General features: G+C 40.8%; 1 protein-coding gene across 1 annotated transcript in view; it reads right to left on the reverse strand.

Moving 5' to 3' along the window:
• Window positions 1–22,537, reverse strand: part of OTOA (otoancorin) — a 93,714-nt gene that overhangs the window by 65,547 nt on the left and 5,630 nt on the right. Inside the window, exons 7-12 of the mRNA XM_036741596.1 lie at window positions 20,825–21,060; window positions 16,627–16,730; window positions 13,904–14,004; window positions 9,315–9,454; window positions 7,056–7,179; window positions 1,046–1,261 (exon numbers count right to left, since the gene is read on the reverse strand). Of these exons, the coding sequence (XP_036597491.1) occupies window positions 1,046–1,261; window positions 7,056–7,179; window positions 9,315–9,454; window positions 13,904–14,004; window positions 16,627–16,730; window positions 20,825–21,060 (921 nt within the window). The remainder of the gene's footprint in view (window positions 1–1,045; window positions 1,262–7,055; window positions 7,180–9,314; window positions 9,455–13,903; window positions 14,005–16,626; window positions 16,731–20,824; window positions 21,061–22,537) is intronic.

Below are 22,537 nucleotides of genomic sequence, written 5' to 3' on the forward strand. Positions count from 1 at the left end.
TGAATGGTAGACTGCGGGAAGGGGAGCAAAGTATAATGAGGCTAGAAAGGTAGGTTGGGGCCAGATTGCAAAGAGCTTTCAATGACAGAGGAATTCACATAGTAGGGAGCCACAGGGAGACTTAGGTAGGGAGGCCAGACCTACTCTTAAGGAATAGCCCTCGGGAAGCCATGTAGGAAATGGATTGGAAAGGGGATAGATTCAAGGCAGAGACCAATTAGGACGCTATTACAATGAACCATTCAAGAGATGATAAGGGCCTGAACTAAGACAGTGACTGTGAAAGTAATGATTAGGAGGTAAGAGATGTTTTTGGAGGCATGAACAGAATGATTTTGGCAGCTTATTGGATACGTGGGACGAAGAAGAATGAAACATTGGGGATAACTTAAAATGTCCTGCGTGGAATGTCCAACGGGCAGTTGATGTAGAACTGAAACTCAGGGGAGATTCTGTGGCTGGAGATATAGATCTGTGAGTAATCTGCATAGAAATGATAATTAAACCAATGGGAACTAATGAAGCAGGTCATCTAGCAGGAGAATGCTAAAAAGAGAAAAGCATCAGGGATAGAGCCCTCATATCTGTTATTTCACTTCAGCCTCTCAATAATCCTCTGAGAGAGAGTAGGGGCAGGCAGCACTCTCCCAAATTTTACAGATGAGAAAAGTGAAGACCCCCCAAGGATAGGTGTCACAGATAGGTAGTGGCCAAACCAGGACGAGACAGTCTCCCACCAGGCCCCCGACTCCTAGTCCAACAACTTTTTCATATTATCTTTAAATAAAAAGTAATTGTGGGATGACCCACTAAAAACACATCTGCTTGTTTAGGTCACAGATCCCAGATTCAGTTTGGAATTTAAAAATAACTGCTTTTAAAAAAGTATATGGATTCTAGATACTTAAGCTGGTGCCAAATTCCCTGGTATTTATCATTTAAAGTACTTTTTGTGTGTTTGCAATATTGACCCATATAGTTTAAAAAACAGTCCCAGTATTTGGGTGGCCTTTACTACATTCAAGAAGTCACGAACTGGACTGACCTTCTCATGGGTCAAGTACTTAGTGGACAAGATAATGACCTGGCTCCTGGCCCACCCTGAGACCTGGCTAAGAGTTGAGATTGCATTGTGCACTGCTTCTGGAGACAGGGCCTCTAGCTGGCTGCACGTCAGACCCACCACTGCATCAGACAAAGAGCCGAGGGTATCATTCAGGGTCTGGTTCTCCATAGCAATGTCCAAAAGTTCAGCCTTGAGCTGAAACAAAAGAAATAATAGAATGAATAAAGCAGAAACCAAAGGCTTGTCTATTTGTGCGGGTTTGCTGAGACTGTCATTGTGTAATTTCCTGAAATACTATGACTTAATAGTTACATCTCAGGGAGGTGTGCCAAGGCAGATAGGGGTTACATGAGGAGTCCAGAATCGCACAGCTAATAACTGTCAGAGGGAAGATTTAAACCCTCATCCGGACTGCTTCTATGGTTTGCTTTCTTCCAAGGAAATCCCTACTGTCTGAATTCTTCAGCATAATCTGTAGCACTCTCAGTCAAATGTTGATGAATAGAAATGGCATGCAGAAGGAAGTGTTATAAGCATAGCGAAGCAAAAGTGCTGCAGAAAATAGTTTTTCTGGCTTTCACTTTACTTTTTCATAGCTTACTTCAAATCACCACTTCATGTGTTTTTGCTAAATGCTCCTGGAAGAGAAAGGGAGGACTTGACCATTTCAAATTCAAACAGGAAGGAAAGGGTGTATATATGTATATGGATATATATATGTATGTGTGTGTATGTATATGTATGTACATAAAATATATGTGTATATGTATGTATATACATATGTGTTTTTTCTTTAAAAATCTTTTTTATATCTTTTAACATCACATTCATTTCTGAATATATCCCTTCCCAGATAGCCATCTTTTTCTATATCTATATCTATATCTACATCTACACACACACACACACACACACACACACACAAACACACACACACACACACACACACAGGTTTAATACCTTAAAACTGCACCAAGACTTTTGGGATGCCCTGTATATTTCTATTGATCTATCTACCTATCTGTCTATCTAAAATTCAAAACGTACTCTGGGCTATATCTAGATGGTAGCTGAAAGGCAAAGTGATCTAACAGAAAGATTTCTAGCCTGGATGTCGGAAGATCAGGGTTAAATCTTGGCTCTGCCACTCACTAACTGCCACTCACCTAAGGTATCATCTCTGTTCTTTGGGCCTCAGTTTACTCATCTGCAAAATAAAGCAGTTGGTATAGAACACTGACAGTCTTTCCAGTTCTGTGACATTTTATGAGTAGCCACTTGCCTATTATTCTTGATCAAGACTACACCTACCAAAAATGGACACAAGAAGAGGGGGAAAACTGAGCTACACATTCAAAGAGATGGCAAAAAACACCATAGGTGGAATGACTTTCCATGTCACTAAGCCTTTAAATGAAACCAATTCCCCTGGCTCATGAGCCCTTCCCAGAAGTCATGTCTTCCATCCATGCTGTGGGCCTAGAATTGGAGCATCTGACAACTCCACAGTGGGTGGGTGGGAGAGAGGAAGGGGGAGGAGGAGAAGGGAAACCAGAGAGACACCAAGGGAAAAAAAGACCCACCTAGGGGAGTTAGAAGTTATTTGAGCAGCTCAACAGCACAATCAGTGTCTAACCACTGAGACCTACTCAGAGCTGCTGGGACAGGTGAGCTTGCCCCTTGTATCAAACTGAAGATTTCTGCTGACCTTTACTTCCCAGGTTTAATTATGCAGGTGCTGCCTAGCCAAGGTAAGGCCCTTCACAGCTGCCTTTTTCTGCTTCTTGGGGTAGGGAAGGAAGTCAATACAATGCCTCCTATTTGAAAATATAAGAAAAGCCTAGTATGGACCTTGCCCTCCATATAATACTACCAGGGTATAGAAAAAGCATTATTAGAACTTGATCCAGGTTTTTAAATTATACCCTTCTCCAAGCCATACTCTTTGTATTTGAAAATTACACCTGCTTTGCGGTGTAGTGGATAGAGTGCTGAGTGTGGAATAATGAAAAGCTGGATTCAAATCTTATTTTAACGATAATAATACCACCTAAAATTTATATTGTACTTAACAATCTGCCAGGCTCTCTACTAAGCACTTTACAATTATTTTGATCCCTGCAACAACCCTGGGAAGTAAGTTCCATTACTATCACTATTTTTATAGATGAAGTAACTTGGGCAGATAGAGGCGGAGTGACTGGCCCAGGGTCATACAGCTGGTAAGTATCTAAAGCCCAATTTGAACTCACATCTTCCTGACTGCAAGCCCAAATCTCTACCCACTGTGACCATGGGCAAGTCATTTTTAACTTCTATATGCCTCAGTTTCTTCATCTGTAAAATGGGGATGGTAATAACTATAATAACTCACAGGTGTCTTGTGAAGCTCAAATGAGATGATGTATTAAAACACTTTGCCAGCTTTAAGTTACTATATAAATGTCAGTTACTATTATTATTGTCCTCTGGAGGCTTTAAATTTTTCTTATAACATGCACACCTTATCACAAATAAATATATCTAGATGCTACAGAAAATAGGATTTTATGACATTAAAATATGAACGGTTAGGATTGGACCTGTGATATAAGGAACTCCCCAGTGAGGAAACTCCTCTACTAGGGCTGATGTGTACCTATCTGCAATTTATAGTCTCAGAGTGGCTTAGATCAGAGGTATCAAACATAGGCCACCAAGGAATGTAGCCCAATGGGGAAATGTTAGCAAGATAAATAAAAATACAATTTTTTGTTGTTCAGTCATTTTCAGTCATGTCAATCTCTTTGTGACTCCATTTGGGATTTTCTTGGCAAAGATACTGAAGATGAGTCTTTGTGACTCCAGGCTTGGCACGCTATCCATTGTCCCGCCTTGCTTTGAGTGCCGCGCCCTCCCTCACTACAACAGAACATAGATAATGCTAATATGTGACTTTTTAAGTCAATATGAGGCCCAGAGGGATGGACAGTGTAGTAGTCCCTCTTTCTCTTTGATTTTGACACCACTGGCTTACAGCACTGAGAGGTTCACTGAGCTGCCCAGGGTCATACAGCCAGAGGTCAGATGAACTCAGGTCTTCCTGACTTTGAGGCCAGCTCTCTATCCACCACCGATGCCAAGCTGCCTTTCATTAAAATATGAACATTTACAAAAAGTCATTTTAAAAAGTATCTTTTATCATCTCCATCCCTTCCCTGGCTGATATTATAGAATGCTCTGATCTTCCCTTTTTTCCCATTCATATTGTGTCCTGGGTATCTGCTCACCTTTCCCCAAGTCTAGTTCTGAATACCACATAGTGGACATTAAAGAAATGTAGTAGTTGGTGATAAAATATACATTATAGCCCCGCACTATTATAGTAACTTAATTGGTCTCTCTGCCTTTAGTCTCTCCCCTCTCCAATTTATCTTTTCCATAGTTGACAAATGAATCTTTTTTTAACTTGGCAACCCTGGGGACCTTGGAGTTGAAAAGCCGACAGCTGTGAAGATTGGGAAAGGCAGGGAAGGGGAATAGATTTTTATGTAATGCTCACTACATTATGCTAAGCACTTTACAAATATTATCTCATTTGATACTCACAACAACCCTGCAAGTTGGTGCTGCGATTATCCCCATTGTATAGTTGAGGAAACTGTGGTGAACAGAGGCGAAGTTAACTTGTGCAAGGTCACACGGCTAGTAAGTATCTGAGGCTAGATTTGAACTCAGGTCTTAGAGAAGGAAAGTTAGCTAACAGGTCTGCAAATTCCTCATTTATTTTTTGTTCAGTCACGTCTGAGTCTTCATGACCCCATTTGTAGTTTTCTTGGCAAAGATACTGGAGTGGTTTGCCATTTACTTTGCCAGAACATTTTACAGATGAGGAAACTGGGGCAAACGAGGTGAAGTGACTTGCCCAGGATCACACAGCTAGTTAGTGTCAGAGGCTAGATATGAACTCAGGAAGATGAGGCTTCCTATCTTAAGGCCTGGCCCTCTATCCACTGGACCACCTAGCTGCCCATGTATTTAGGCAGCATCAAAACATCCCTTTGATCCTGGTAATCATTTTGGCATGATTATAGAGTAACTAGTCCCTGAATATTCATGACAGAGTGTGTTGAGATCAGAGTATGGAACCTGTGGAGAACCTAATGTGGACGTAGAGATTTTAGCCCCCTGGTCAAAATGACTGAGTTAATGCAGAGAGTAAATGTCAGAGGAAGAAAACATGGCATGTTATTGAGTAGGTATGTAGATTGTGTGCATTTTGAGGGTGTGTTTGGGTGTGGATCCCCAGAGGGTTGCGTTTGCTCTTAATGTGAACCTTGATTTAGGGAGCACAGAAAAAGACATAGAGTTAGATGCCCCCTGCCTGTGGAACTAAGCAGCAAGACTGTACATGTGGGGGTCCTAGTCTCCCTTTCAGAAAATGATTCCAATATTTGAGGAGCAAAAAGCAAAGAGATTTAACAAATACTCAATTTGAATGGTGCAATTCTGAGCCCTGCAACAGTCTTTTCATAGGAAAAGAGTTTTTCTCCCAGGGTGCAAGCAGAACAGGAATTTGGAGTGTGTTTAAGAGCAGTGAGCATCAAAAAGAAGATCTGAAACAACAGAAAAATTTTTAGTAGTTCTCTAGTTTCTGGGATAAAATTCATACTCCTTAGCCTAGCATTTAAAGTCCAGCCTACCTTTTTCACCATCACTTCTCTTTATAGCAACTGAATTACTAGCTATTTCCTGAATGCAGCCGGCCACCTCTTGCTTCTTACATTCATATAGTCTACCCCATAGGCCTAGAATGCAATTCCTCCTTATTCCCACCTTTTAAATTTCTTCACTTATTCAGAATTCAATCAGTGTTACCTCCTCCATGGGCGCTTTTCTAATTACACTACATAAAAATGTTTTCTCTATCAATTATTCCTAGAACATGCTGTCTTTGTCCCTATAACTCTCTACACTATGTCTGATTTATCTTTGTACGCGTCATAGGCCTCTCAGTGGGACATAAGGTATGTGAAGGTAGGAACTATTTCAGGGGTATTCTGGAGCCTGCTCCCAAGAGCCTAGAACAGATTATTAAATTTTTAGTGTGAGTCTTTACACCTTGGAAATGGACAAATACTACATATCAGGTCTTGATTTATTATTCTCTTGATTGTCTAGACTTAAGAAAGTAACGGAGAAATGGTAATAATACAGATTAAACTTAAAAGTTGCTGTGCACACTATTTTCTCCCCCAGAAAGCCAGTTGTTAAACACTTACCAGCACAACTCTGAGATATTTAACATTTTTTTATATCTCCAGCATTGAGCATAGTGCCTCGTATACCATATTACAGGTGCTTGATAAATGTTTATTTGGTTGAACTGAAGGAGGAAGGCAAAGAGGGAATGAGAAGGGAGAAGAGAGAGGGAGAAAGCTGAAGTGGAAAGAAGGGAATGGGAAATAGAGAGACAGATATTGCTGGGTGGGGGGCACCATACATCTGATTTTGCACAAGAGACAAGGTGCCTGGATCCCACCACCAACATATGCAGAGGATTGGGCAAGTGGCACCTTATAGGCATAAGAATGACTAGCAGATGGCTAAATTGTGGGCGTGCAGAGGGGCCACAGGCATTCCTACAGCCTGAAGCCATGATTTCAGTGATTCTCCTGTGTTCTATTTTTCATCTCCAGCTCTGGTTTCCCCCATGCTCTGAATCCCCTTTATGAGGCCCCTGATCCCACCTCCTGATTCCCATCATGACTGCATCCCCTCATCTGGATTTTTCTTGGTTTGGATTCCTGGCTTCTGTTCTCTTGCTCTAACCCAGCATTCTTCTCCACTCCGAGTCCCAGGTTCCTTAGAAGCCAGCCCTCCTCCCTCCCTCCAAAAAGAGATCCTGCTCTTTCTTCATCAGCCAAAGCCTTCTGAGTCTTCTCTATCCCTACCAGTTTGAAACACAAGCTATCATAGGCTGGAAGTGGGGACACCCAGTCTTCTTTACCTTCTGAACATCAGCCTGGAAGCCTCTAAGTTGGTTGCACTTAATCATTTGATGTAGTAGGACTTGGGCTACTGTGGCTTCTAGCTCCTCCAGGTCACCATAGAAACAAACAAGCAGCCCCAACCTAGGTTAGAAAATGAGAGTAGGTTGGCCAATAATCCACAAGAATCAAAGTGACACAGGAAACGGGATGAAGAGCACCATGTTTAATAGCTCAAATACAATATAACTCTCTATGATCCACAAGGAGGTTATCCACTTTGTAGATTATCTAGGCAAAATTTTATTAATAGGTCAGTTGCATCTGTCACCTGGAGTTCCTTCTTCCCACCTTCAGTCAATATATATTCAGGAAGTAGCAAGTAGTAAAAAGAGACCAAGCAAGATACTCTGAAAGATAAATTTGCTCAGGGAAGGAAAAATCTCACACACACAAAAATGAAAACCAGAGTTCAACTATAGGTACAAATAGCCTGGAGGTCATATGTGGTCTCCTTGCTTTGGCCCTACTATGCGACCATCTCCAGCTCATCAGAAATTTAGATTCCACCCCCTCTAATTAGTGAGGCTTTTCCCTTATTTTTCCAGGAACCAAATTATTTCCTAAAGTCTCCTCACCTTCCTCCCTACTCACAGGCACTTCCTCCTTTCCGTTAAAGCTGAATAAATGCTTTATAGATCTATATACCCCACTCCCTCTGCTTTTAGGGGGTTTACATGCCATTGCTTCTCCAACTTAAGACAGATAATTGATTTTGCTGTGTTTTTCAGCAGCAGAATCTAAACTCCAGAGAAGATATAAAAGAATAAAGGGGAACAAGGCCTTGCCCTCAAAGAAATTCTCCTGAGTGCAACGAAGGGCTGTTTTTCTCAGTCCTATAGCTAAGCTGAGGAATTCAGCTTCAGTGACTTGACAAAGGCCATTTCTTAGATTACAGGTATAGTAGAAGCTGCTGTTATCACTTGTGAATTCCTGGCTCCAAGAATAGCAACCAACAGGTCTTATTAAGCTGGTCACCCAGATGGCCAGCTGATGCTGTACCCAGCAGTTTACCTCTCTATCATAACACTGGGCATTCATAGCTTCTGACTTCCCTGACGTGAAATGAGTTCTCTGGGCCATGTTGAAAAATGGTTAATAAAATTTTTATTCTGGAAGGAACTTTAGTGATCAGCTAGCCCATAAGTTCTTAACCTGAGGCCAATAAACTTTAAAAAATTTATATTTTGATAACTGTATTTCAACACAATTGGTTTACTTTATAATCCTATGTATTTTATTTCTTACATTTAAAAACATTATTTTGAAAAAGGGTTCATAGACTTCATTTGACTGCCAAAGGGGTCCATCACACAAAAAAATTTAAGAACTTTTGATCTAGTCCAATCCTTTCATTTTACAGATAAGGAAACCGAAGCCCAGAGAGGTTAAATGATTTGATGAAGGTTACACAGCCAGCTAGTGGCAGTCAGGGCTAGAATGCAGGGATTTTGATGTCCAAAGAAAAGTGCTTTCTCTCTCTTTTCAATAAACAAATGAATGAATGAATGAATGGATAAGCAAACAAGTGAATGAATGAATGGATAAATAATCTTATTTTTATAGGCATATTTTGTTTTTATGTCACCTTCATTTCTGAATGTATTCCTTCCCCTCCCTTGCTCAACATGCTTTTCATTATAACAAAGAAAGGAAGGGGAAATGTAGCTCAGCAAAACCAGACATCAATTGTGGATGACAGTATAAACTACATTCTACCTCAATATTCCCCAACCCCTTTTCATTATAACAAAGAAAGGAGGGGGAAATGTAGTTCAGCAAAACCAAACATCAATTGTGTCTAACAATATAAACCACATTCTATCTCAATATTCTCCAACCCCTGGAAAGAGGAGAGGGGAGTGCATTTTCTTTATTTTTTTCCAGGGCCAACCTTAGTCATTACAATCATATAGTATTCAAGTGTTTTTGTTTGTTCTTGCTGTTTCTTTTCTTGACATAGTCATCTTTCCTCTAGCAAACTCCATCATCTTCATGTCACTTCCAAAAAGCAATGTTTGGGGAAGAGGAGGGAGAAAACAATACCATCCTTCACCAGCACAATATTTTGTGGGCAAAGTAAAAAAGCAAAACTACAATTGTTCCTTTTTTCTTGCCAGAAAAAAACCCTCCTTTACAAAGAAAATGTTGTCTTGTGCTTATAGACTATCTGTGAGGAGCTGGTACTTTCAGAGAGCTAGAAAACTGTTGGTTCTTACCTGTGAATGGTAGAGGTATTCCTCATATCAAAGTTGGAGGAGTTGATCCTTTCCAGGAAAGCATGGGCCAGTTTTGGTGTGATGTCATAAACTGTATCTAGCTGCTTGGTGGCATTGTCATAGCTGATGAACAGCCCAATCTAATGGACAGAGATCAGAAAGCAGGCCATGAGGCCCCAGTTGCCACAATAACACCAACAATAATATTAACAATAATAATAACTGCTGAAATTTACATAATACTTATTGCTCACAAAATCCCTTACCTACAGTATTTTGTTAGATCATCACAACAACCCAAAGAGGTAAACATGAACAAGAATTACTATTCCCAATAGGGGGGCAGAGATGGTGGTTGGAAAGCAGGGACTCACTTAAGCTTTCCCACAAATCCCTCAAAACACCTGTAAAAAATGGCTCTGAACAAATTCCAGAGCAGCAGAACCCACTGAATACCAGAGGGAAGCAGGTCTCCAGCCCAGGACAAACTGGATGGTCGCTGGGAAGAGTCTATCACCTGGTGCTGGAAGCAGAGCGCAGCCCACTGTGGGCTGCACCAGGACAGACCAGACTGGGAGTGGGCTGGAGCAGGCCTGAGGGTCATGAATCATTGAGCTGTGGCAGTTACCAGACTTCTCAACCCACAAATGCCAAAGACCACAGAGCAGGTTAGTGGAAAAACTGCTGTATCTGGGTGAGAGTGGTCTGGCCCCAGCCCTGGGGGTGGCAGAGGTGGTGTGGTGTTGGCAGCGGCAGCAACAGGAAGCTCCTGTGGCTGCTTCCAGAGCTCCAGAGTAAGCTGATTCCTGAGTCCCTGGCTAACATGGCGGGAGGAACCAAGCGGCAGATGGGAGCAGGAGTGCAAGGAGTGCTTTGCTGGCACAGAGGCAGCTTTGCCCTGCTTGGATCTGGGTCACAATCTTGGTTGTCAGTTCTTGGGGAAGGAGCAGCACTGCTGTGGCAGAGCTTGCTGTGTAGAAGTAGCTCTGAAAACTGCAGCACAGTCGCTAAAGCTTGGGACAAAGCACTCTCTACTCTACAAGCAGTCATACCCTGAAAAAAAGCTCAAAGGTCAAGTAGTTGGCTGGGAACATGGCCAGGCAGTGAAAAAGGACACAGACTCAGACTCAGATTCTAGAATCTTGTTTTGGTGACAAAGAAGATCAAAACATACAGCCAGAAGAAGTCAACGAAGTCAACAAAATCAAAGAGCCTACATCAAAAGTCTCCAAGAAAAATATGAATTGCTCTCAGGCCATGGAAGAACTCAAAAAGCATTTGGAAAAGCAAGTAAGAGAAGTAGAGGAATAGTTGAGAAGAGAAATGAGAGTGATGCAAGAAAATCATGAAAAACAAGTCAATGACTTGCTAAAGGAGACCCAAAAAAAATACTGAAGAAAATAACACCTTAAAGAATACACTAACCCAAATGGCAAAAGAGCTCCAAAAAGCCAATGAGGAGAAGAATGTCTTGAAAGGCAGAATCAGCCAAATGGAAAAAGAGGTCCAAAAGACCACTGAAGAAAATACCACTTTAAAAGTTAGATTGGAGCAAGTAGAAGCTAGTGACTTTATGAGAAATCAAGATATTATAAAACAGAACCAAAGGAATGAAAAAATGAAAGACAATGTGAAATATCTCATTGGAAAAACCACTGACCTGGAAAATAGATCGAGGAGAGATAATTTAAAAATTATTGGACTACCTGAAAGCCATGATCAAAAAAACAACCTAGACAACATCTTTCAAGAAATTAACAAGGAAAACTGCCCTGATATTCTAGAACCAGAAGGTAAAATAGAAATTGAAAGAATCCACCAATTGCCTCCTGAAAAAGATCCCAAAAAGAAAACTCCTAGGAATATTGTTGCCAAATTTCAGAGTTCCCAAGTCAAGAAAAAAATATTGCAAGCATCCAGAAGGAAACAATTTGAGTATTGCGGAAACATAATTAGGATAACACAAGATCTAACAGCTTCTACATTAAGGGATCAAAAGGCTTGGATATGATATTCGGGAGGTCAAAGAAGTTAGGATTAAAACCAAGAATCACCTACTCAGCAAAACTGAATATAATGCTCCAAGGCAAAATATGGATTTTCAATAAAATAGAGGACTTTCAAGCTTTCTCAATGAAAAGACCACAGCTGAATAGAAAATTTGACTTTCAAACACAAGAATCAAGAGAAGCATGAAAAGGTAAACAAGAAAGAGAAATCATAAGGGACTTACTAAAGTTGAACTGTTTTATTTACACTCCTACATGAAAGATGATGTGTGTAATTCAGGAGATCTTTCTCAGTATTAGGAGATTTGAAAGGAATATACAGTTATATAGACAGAGGGTACAGGGTGAGTTGAATATGAAGGGATGAGATCTAAAAAAAATAAAATTAAGGGGTGAGAGAGGAATATATTGAGAGAGGGAGAAAGGGAGAGATAGAATGGGGTAAATTATCTCACATAAAAGTGGCAAGAAAAAGAAGTTCTGTTGGAAGGGAAGAGGGGGCAGGTGAGGGGGAATGAGTGAATCTTGCTCTCATCAGATTTGACTTGAGGAGGGAATAACATACACACTCAATTGGGTATCTTACCCCACAGGAAAGTAGGGGGAAGGGGATAAAAAGGGGGGATGATAGAAGAGAAGGCAGATTGGGGGAGGAGGTAATCAAAAGCAAACACTTTGGAAAAGGGACAGGATCAAGGGAGAAAACTGAATAAAGGGAGACAGGATAGGATGGAGGGAAATATAGTTAGTCTTTCACAACATGAGTATTGTGGAAGTGTTTTACATAATGATACATGTGTGGCCTATGTTGAATTTCTTGCCTTCTTAGGGAGGGTGGGTAGAAAGAGAAGAGGGGAGAGAATTTGGAACTCAAAGTTTTAAAAGCAGATGCTCAAAAAAAAAGTTGTTTTTGCATGCAACTGAGAAATAAGATATATATGGAATGGGGCATAGAAATCTATCTTGCCTTACAAGAAAGTAAGGGGAAAGGGGATGGTGTGGGGGAGTGGGGTGACAGAAGGGAGGGCTGACTGGGGAAAGGGGCAATCAGAATATATGCCATCTTGGAGTGGGGTGGGGGAAGGTAGAAATGGGAAGAAAATTTGTAACTCAAAATCTTGTGGAAATCTACATTGAAAACTAAAATATTGAATAATAAAATAATTGTTGGGGAAAAAAGAATTATTATTCCCATTTTTCAGCTGAGGAAACTGAGGCTTGAGGGGTTAAGTGACTTGCCAGTGGCCACATGTCAAGTAAATGTTGGAAGCAGAATGTCCCTGGAATACTCTCCCTCCTCCACTCTTGATTACTGACCTTTCTGGATTCCTTAAAGTCTCAATCCCACTTTCTGGAAGCTTTCCCCAGCCTCTCTTAATTCCAGTGCCTTTCCTCTGACAATTATTTCTTATTTATCTTGTATATAGCTTATTTTGTGTACATTTTCTTGCATGTTGTCTCCCCCAATAGACTGTAAGCTCCTTGAGGGCAGAGATTATCTTTTCCTCTTTCATCTCCCCAGCACTTAGTACAATGCCTGGCACAGAGTAAGTGCTTAATAAATGTTCATTGATTGATTGCTGTTTCTACAATCTCAGCAAGCCTCTCTTGGGTTTAGGTGCTTGGTACTTGACTGACCTTGGTCAAAACACTTAACCTCTATAGGTCCATTCTTCCTCATCTGTAAAACAAGGACAAGGTCAACTTTGGAGTCCTTCTTATTCTAAATCTATGAATGATAAAGAACTGAGGGGTTTATTTATTTTTTTAATTTATTTTTTATTTTTGGTTTACAAACTCAGTCCCACAAGTTTTTGAGTTCCAAATTTTCTCTCCCTCCCTCTCCTCTCCCCTCCTCCCCAAGACAGCATGTAATCCAACATGGTTTCTACATATATCTTTACATTAAACTTATTTACACAATAGTTAAGTTGTAAAGAAGAATTATAACCAATGGAATAAATCGTGAGAAAGAAGAAACAAAACCAAAAAAGAAGAAAAAAAAGATAGAGCAAATAGTTTGCCTCAATCTACATTCAGACTCTGTAGTTCTTTCTCTAGATGTGGATAGCTTTTTCCATCATGAGTCTTTTGGAGTTGTCTTAGAACCTTGCATTGCTGAGAGGAGCCAAGTCTATCAAAGTTAGTCGTCACAGATACCGTATGTCTGTAATTGTGTATAATGATCTCCTGGTTCTGCTCCCCTCACTCAGCATCAGTTCGTATAGGTCATTTCGGGTTATAATGACGTCCATCTGGTCTTCATTTCTTATAGCAAAGAGTATTCCATTACATTCATATACCACAATTTGTTTAGCCGTTCCCCAATTGATAGGCATCCCCTTGATTTCCATTTCTTTGCTACCACAAAAAGAGCTACTATAAATATTTTTGTACATACGGGTCCCTTTCCCACTTGTGTGATCTCTTTGGGATACAGTCTGGGTCAAAGAGTATGCACATTTTTATAGCCCTTTGGGCACAGAGAATTGAGGGGTTTAGAGTACTTCTCACTGTATAGACATGAATGTAGTAGATATGGGTATGGATGTGAGAACATGAATGGAATCTTACACTTACCTCAGCAGGACTAATTTTTGTAATTTCTTCAAATGGGAGGTGAACCATGTATCTTCCCAAAATCCATAGATTTTCCGCACTAACCCATGACACAGAATCATCTGCCCAGTAAAAGAAAACACTAAAAATATTCACACAGCTTTGGAATATTCACAGACATCTTTGATGCCAATAATGTATTCAGTTAAAATTTACTAAGAATCTGCTGGATGCACTCAGTTGAGGATAGTGAGCCACAATTGAAAGAGCATTGTCCTTAGAGTGATAAGGTTTTGAGTCTTAGCTCTGCCACTTAACTATGCAGCAAGTTATTTCCTTTCTTTGGGCCTCAATTTTTTGTTTCTAAAATGAGGAGATTAGATAAGATGTTTTTGAAGGTCCCTTCTAGGCGCAGTTAGGTGGTACAGTAGATAGGGTACTGGACCTAGAGTCAGGAAGACTCATCTTCCTGAGTTCAAATCTGGCCTTAGAGACTTAGCTATGTGACCCTGACCTAGTTGCTTTAATCCCATTTGCCTCTATTTCCTCATCTGTAAAATGAGCTGGAGAAAGAAACGGCAAACCTCTCCAGTATCTTTGCCACAAAAACCCCAAAAGGGGTCATGAAGAGTCAGCCATGACTGAAAATGACTGATCAATAACAACAAAATCTAGGCCGAATGTTCTGGAAAGGCATTGCCATAGGTGAAGTTAATTACATGTTTTCAACACTTCAGGGAATTTCAGTTCTTGCATTCTACCCCTTTTTAGTGTTATGTGCCACACATCTGCAATGGAATATTGGAGCTTCATGAATCAAACAAGGGTATTAGACTAGCAGATCCTATGGTACTTTACAGTTTATTATTAATTTTATAAGGTAATATATCAGCACATGGATATTTAGGCATCAGCATGTTCTTTTCTCAGTTAAGAACATCTGGAAAAATGGTAAAGTCAGTGTTAGGATGTCTGTGAGTGTAGGATGTCTCACTCACAATGAGTGCTCTTATGAAACTCTAGGAGTTTCTTAAATTCTTAAATCTGACCATTCTAGTAAGGAAGAAACTAAGTGAGACATTCATCCACTTGGAACACTAGAGTTCACCAAGAAAATTGTTTCTTCTGATTCATTAAGGTATTAAATTGAAACTGAGCATCCTGAAATTCAGGCCAGTAGATCCCTTCTGGGTAGCAGATTCCACTTTTTGCTGCCTATGTAAGCAAAGCAAACTACTCATTAATTGGAATTAACATCATCACTAGGTTGTCTTCATAGACGCCAGTTTTCTGACTCTCCAAGGTATGTCCATTTATCTCAGGGAAGTTATAAAATAATAAATAATAGTGACACATTGTTGCAACAATTCGGCGAACAGCTGTTGTGGGGATGAAAGACCAACACAAGCCCAACAACAAGGATGCTGCCAGCACAGGTTCTTTTGATCTGCTTTACTAAGGAAAGTAACGTTAAGGGGTTAACAATCTTATTTCAATCCAACGTACAAATATCATTCACTTAGTTCAGGGGAAAAAGCCAGCATCCTGAAATTCAGAGCAAATACAAACGAATTACAAACACACATTATAAACAGACCAAATACAATTCATAGTTACCAAGAAACTAACATCTGAGTTCAGGAGCCGGGGAGCTCATAACAACGGCTGGCCCAGAGTCACACATCACTCCTCCTGTGGCTCAGAGTCCCGCCCCCCTCCCCTGCAAATAGCTCTGTTCTCTCTTCTTGTACACTCTTTAGCTGTCGTCAAGTCATCTGAGCAACCAGAACTTAGGATCCTACTATTGGCTCTGGTCTTAGCAACTCCCCTTAGAACTCTGAGGGCTTCAAGCCCACATAGGCTTAGCACCTAGTAGATAGGTGTTTGGGCCTGGGGCTTTGCACCTAGTAAGGCTCAATCAAAGACAATTAATTTATCATTCTAAAATGGTAAAAAAAAAAAGTCCCAACTTAATTGGTATTATACTCATCTATACACTTATATTGTGCTTTACAATTACAGAACATTGTATATTCATTTCCTCATTTTACTACTACAATGACCCTTTGAGATAAGCAGTGAAACCATTAATATTCCCATCTTATGAATGAGGAAACTGAGGTCCAGAAAGGAAAAATAATTTGTCCATTGTTACAGAGTTCATAGGTGGCAGAAACAGGATTCAAATGTGCAAAGTAAATTATTTTAAATTAACTTTCGTTAAAGATCAAATATGTTCCCTGAAGGACTTTTAAGAGGAAAATGTCAAGATCTCCTGAAATCAAAAGCAATTAAGTGTCATAATTCCAAGAAGTTTTGGAATTGCTGGTTTAGACAGAAAATGAGTTGTCAGCATGAGAAAAGTTGCTCACACCCACCTTCTTTAAAGCAGTTCAGGTTATAAGAAGGATTCAATTAATTTACAAATGATACATTAGCTATGACATTTTCCCCTTAGCAGACACCCACACCTTCTGAATGTACTCATTAACTATTGAGAATTTTGCTCCCTTAATCACTGGTAGGAATAGTCCCATTATTTCTGATTTATAGTGGAAAGTACAAAAAAAGTACCAAAAGCTTGGGTCTTGACTTTGGATAGCTAATAGCTGATGAAACAAAGAGTTAAGCAAGTATTTTTTTCTCCCTTCCACAGAAGGGATAAGCTGGTATTTAGAAAGCTTTCCTTCTTTCTAACACAAAGACAAACCCCATGGCAACATTCTGTACACTGCTGGTCTTACCGGTTGAGTTGGCAGATTTCTGTAAAGTTTGAGTCATCCAGGAGTAGAGTGCCCTTTGTGAATGAGCAGGGGTCTTGTCGTAGAGATCTTTAAACACTGAGGACCTAAATGACCAAAACAAATGTCAACTAGGGAAAGAAAAAGATGGAGATTCATTTCTCATCAGGTTGCTCTCCTGGACATCATCACGAGCTCTAGAAACTCATGATCCTGCAAGATCACATTAACTCTGAAACTAACACCTTCCTCAGTTCCCCCATGAACCCCCTCCCTCTCTGTGATGAGAAAGGGTAGAGAGTGGATATTGGATAGTGGAGAGCTCCTTGAAGATCTTCCATTTAAGGACTGTGTCCAGCCATCTCATCATTTTCCATATGACTGCAGGACTTCATCATGACCCCCATGCTGGGTATCCTCCCTTCCCTCACTCCTTTTTAATACGTCATCCCCCATTAGATTATAAACTCTTTCTTATGAAGAGAAATGCTATCCATCTCCAGAGAAAGAACTGATGAGTCTGAATGTATATTGAAGCCTTTTTAAAATTTTCTTTATTACTCTTTTTTAAAATCTGTGTTTTCTTTTGCTACATGGCTAACACGAAAATGTTTTGCATAACTGAATATGTGTAATCTATATCAAACTGTCTTCTCAAGGAGGGGGAGGGGAAGAAGGGAAATTGGAACTCAAAATATTAAAAAACAAATGTTTAAAATGTTTGTTTACATGTAATTGAGAAAAACCCTAAGTTAAACATAAATGTAGCCACCCAAAAAATGTTAATTATTACAAACAAATAAAGCACTAATAAGATGGAAAAATGCAGGGAATAAATGAAAGAAAACCACATGCGCATGAGCACACACACAGGGACTATCTTTTGCCTTTCTTTGTATCCCCAGCTCTTAGCACCGTGCCTTGCACATGATAGGCTCTTAATAAATTTTTATTGACTGACTGACTGACTGACTGACTTCATAGGTTCATTGAACAGGAAGGCACCTTAGAGATAAGCTAGTCCAATTCCCTTATTGTACTGTTAAAGAAACTGAAACTGAGAGGGAAAATGACTTGTTCCAGGGTCATATGATGTCTCAATGGGAGAAGAGAGCAGGTACCCAAACAGATAAGGGAAACTTAGAAGGGGAGTGAACATAAAAGTCAGCCTCGACAGAAAGAATCTATTTTCTCCTCCTAGAGGAACACTTTAAACTATTATCAGTTATTTATTCCTCCATTGTAAATGAGTCTCAGATCCTTTACTGAAATTAGGCTTTATCTGGAGGGGTGGGATTTAGGCACTGACCACTAATCAGGGAGGGAAACCCTTCAGGAAAGGAAAAAGCAACAGAATGACATAGATGGAAGAGTCAATGTAGAAAAAAGCTGGAGTAAGGCCGAAGAGCTGGTTTCAGATCCAAGCTCCTTCACTTACTAGCTAGATGACCACGAACAAATCAATTCACCATTTGGGGGCTTAGTTTTCCTCACTTGTAAAATGAGACAGAGAGCTGATGTGGTTGGACAAGATGATCTTTAAGATCCGTGAGAGCTGTAGTGTTCCATGAGTTCTAGATTAATTAGACCTACTTTGTAATTTTGCCTAGAACTGAAATCATCATCAGTTCCTGAAGGGGGAGCCAGCTAGGCGGCACAGTGAGTAGAGCACCAGCCCTGGAGTCCAGAGGACCTGAGTTCAAATTTGACCTCAGACACTTGACACACTTACTAGCTGTGTGACCTTGGGCAAGTCACTTAACCTCAATTGTTCTGCCTTCTCCCCTCAAAAAAAAAAATAGTCCCTGAGCCCCTACTCTGGGCAAGAGTGACAGAAACTGGTTCCTCTCTATGTCTTCTCATCACAAAAAAAACACTCTAAGTGCAATGAAATGTCATTTATTCAGTTCTCCTGGTTTGGAATTCAAGATAATTTAGGTTTGAGTTTGTTAAGCAAATAGTGAAAAGATTCCATTTCTCCCACAGATCTCTATTTAAAGAGAGCACAAAGCAGCTGGAACCTGCTGAGAATGAGAGGGCCCCAGGAGCAAGGCTGCTTGGAAGCCTTTAACTCCTAAGCTCCCCCATCACTGACATAAGCCCAGAAACAGCAATCAGTTGGGGCAGGTGAGCTGGATTGATTAACCTATTCACAAACTGTTGGACTTCACTACAAAAATAAGCTGATTTTCAGTACTTTTATAAACTCTTTGCACCTGTGTGCTACAGCTCTGTGTACTACAGCTCGGAGTCTGAGCTGGAGATCAGAAAAGGTCTTTATTCTTTCTCATGAGAAAGGGTATAGCCCTGGTCACTCAAACTGCGTCAGCCAGGGAGTGCAAATTGCAGAAGCTTGCAGGCTTCTTTTATCCTTCTCCTAATCCAGCCCCTAGATCCCTGTCTCACTCTACCATTGGTTAGCAGAGTGAGTTCACAATCTTCCTTCTAGAAGCATTTCAATCCCAACCAGGTTTTGTCCTATGGGAAAGTTGAAGACTACAAACCTTCATTAACATAATTATTCATAGCTTGAGAACTCTAACCTATCAAAAAGCAGTGCTCCAATCTTAATTAGCAAAAGAGCCTTAACCTATCAGAGAGTGATATTTCAATCCTCCATATCCTTGTACCAAATTTGGGGATACCCAATCAGGAGAGGACTCACATAGTTTTCAGTTACTGCCTGGAGAAACAAGATTATACTGGTCTAGCATGGTGTGGTTAGTTAGCAATGAGGAAACCTCACTGCAAATCATCTCTCACACACCTTAGTAAGACATTGTTTGAACTTTGCTTTGGCAATCATTATGCATCTTCCCTTCTTCCCTCAACTATAAGCTCCCTAAGGTGGGGACCACGGATAAAGGGCTGGGCCTGGAGTCAGGAAGACTCCTTTTCATTAGTTCAAATCCAGCCTTAGACACTTAGTAAATGCGTGACCCTGGGCAAGTCACTTCACCCTGTTTGCTTCAGTTCCTCATCTGTAAAATGAGTTGGAGAAAGAAATGGCAAACCACTCCAGTATCTTTGCCAAGAAAACCCCAAATTGTGTCACAAAGAGTCAGACATGATGAAAAAAGACTCAACAACATGAACATCTTGTGTGTCATTGTTCTTGGTGAAGAAAGACAATGCTCTGCACAGAGTGGCTGCTTAATCTTGCTCTTTCATAGTACCACACTAATGACATCAGAATAACACTATGTTCATTCTCTGTCTCATAGCTACCGTAGCTTTTGAACACCCAAGTCTCATTCGGCCATCTGATAAATGAGCACTGACAATAGATGTGGATCATCACAACCATAAAAAGAACTTCAATGTTGTGTTATGATGATGTCAGTAGCATAAGGTCTGTATATGGACAGGAGCCTAAAACTATTCTGTATTTCAGCTTAAAGATTTTACTGAAATCTACTGCAGATCCAGTGCCCCTTCCAACCCTAATTCACCCTCTATCCTCCAAAAGATACTTCCTGTCTGGCCTTAACTCCTCACCATGATACTCATTTCTTTCTCACCAGAGCCTTGCATTCTGCCTCTGGTATGCTGGGCACTGACAAATGTGTATTCACTTTACAGTTATCCCTCCCACATCACAACTTTCCCCATCGTGGTTTCCATATGTCTCAGGTTGGTGCAAGAAATTAAATGGGAATTTTGGGGGAGTTCTATGGAAGCAGCAGATGACATGTGAAGGCCAACAGATGACACAGAAAAAGTTTAGAAACTCAGAAATGCATAAAATATATGTATAGTATTATGTAATATTAACCCAAGTTTTACAATGAAATAGTGTAAATACCCCATAAAAAAAGAAAAAATTCACATTTCTTCTCTGGTACCAAGAAATTTTACATGGATTTTCCAGATGGGGGAGGGGGGCACTATGCCCCTAACCCCTGCCCCACTCCATCCAAATGTGGAAGGGATAACTGTACTTTCTGTAGTACCAGGTCTTCAAATCACTTCTAGCTATTTCCAAATTGCTGCCCCCATCCTAACTTTTATAGCTTCCCTTAATGTGTTATCTTCCTCCCGTATAATGTAAGTGCCTTAAGGGCAGGTGTCTTGTTTGCTTGTATTTGTATCCCCAGCATTTTAGCACAGTGCCTGGCAAAAAAATAGTAAGTGCTTAATAGATGCTTTATCTTTCTTTGGCTCCCAAGACCACCGCTGAAGAAAACTACAAGGCACTCACAGATTCTTAAAGGAATCTTCCGGAAGGTTCCTGGGAAGATTCCCAATGATCTCTGGCTGGAGAAAGTTCCCAGGGGAAACTCTTAGCACCCGGCCTAGTATATCCACACATTCAATGGAACTCATGACCAGGAAGCATTTTTCTAGGGTGATGAGGAACAGAGTTCGGTTCACCCCGGGTGTCTGCAAGGCACGGTCCTGGATTTCCTCCAGATCAATCACTATGTTGTCCAGCTCCTGCAAAAATCAAGAGAAGAGAGAGAGGTGGCCTGCTTGCTTTTTGGTATATTCTGATTAGTTGGATCAGAACCCTTGGGGAAACAATATTTTATGGGGATGGAAATAGCAGGGAAAAGCAACACAACTTGGTTTAGAGATATCTCAACTCTACCAGCATCTACTCTTAAGAGTAACACAAGAGAATGATTTGAAGTCCTTGAGAACTTGGATCCATCCAGCCTTCTAGGTTTATTATATAATTATTCCCCTTCATGTACTCTACTCATCCCCAACATCTTAAATTCAACATGTCCAAAACTGAACTTAATATCTTTCTATCTGAACCCTCCCCACCTTCTACCTTCTCTATTACTATAAAGGGTAACATCATCCTTCTAGGTCCTCAGGCTCTCAACTTACTAGTCATCCTGGACTCCTCACTATCTCTTAACCCTCACGTCTAATCTTAATATTGAGGTTTAGGGGTACTCGGGCCCCAAAATACCAACACGCCGGGTCCTGCCCAAATGAATTCTACCCAAGCCTTCTTACAGCCAAAGAAAAACAAAGTTTATTAAAGATTCGCCATATTAGGTAGACCCTTAAGGAATCTGAGCCTGTGTGAATTTCAGAATTTTCAGAGAATCTCAGCTAGATTGAATCTGAGCCTCCTCATGGAGGCAAGATGAGACATCTACACAAGGATTGTGGGAGAGATGTAGGGTGGTCAAGTAGTCTGGGGTGATGGGAGGAGGGGTTTAGGGAGGATCTTGATGGGACTGGGGTGACTGGGGGGACTAGGGTGAGGTCAGACTCCAGGAGTGGGATTAAGGGTGGGAAATAGCTGAAGACTACCAGGAGGGCTAGGCTAGGTTAAGAGTATCAAGGGTGGGAAGTGACCGGAGGCAATCCGGAACAGACAATGGGAGGTAACAGACAATGGTGGGCTAGGCTAGGTTAAGGATAACAAATTTGGGCATGAAAAACCAGATCAAGTGGGAAGATTCAGGGTGGGGTTCAAGGGGTTCTCAGAGCCCATACCCCATCATTTTCCCCTTTGCAACATCTCTTGAATATGGCCCCTTCTCTCCTCTGACACTAACACCAACCCTCATCACCTCCTCCTCAATTTCTGCAATAGTATGCAGGTGGGTCTGCCTGCCTTGTCTTCTCTGCACTCCAATTCATTCTCATCCAGCCACTAAAGTGATTTTCCTAAAGCACAAGTCTGATTATGTCCTCTCCCACTCAATAAACTACTGTGGCTCCCTATTGCCTCCAGGATCAAATACAAAATACTCTGTTTGGCATTCAAAGTCTTTCATAACCTAGCCCCCTCTATCATCCCAGTCTTCCTACACCTCCTCACTATATACTCTTCCATCCAGTGACACTGGCCTCCTGGATGCTCCTTGAACAAGATACTCTCTCTCCCAACTTGGGGTTTTCTCTGGCTGTCCCCCACACTCTCCCTCCTTATCTCCATCTCCTAACC

This window comes from Trichosurus vulpecula, chromosome 1 (genome assembly GCF_011100635.1).
Source record: "Trichosurus vulpecula isolate mTriVul1 chromosome 1, mTriVul1.pri, whole genome shotgun sequence".
Taxonomy (NCBI): Eukaryota; Metazoa; Chordata; class Mammalia; order Diprotodontia; family Phalangeridae; genus Trichosurus; species Trichosurus vulpecula.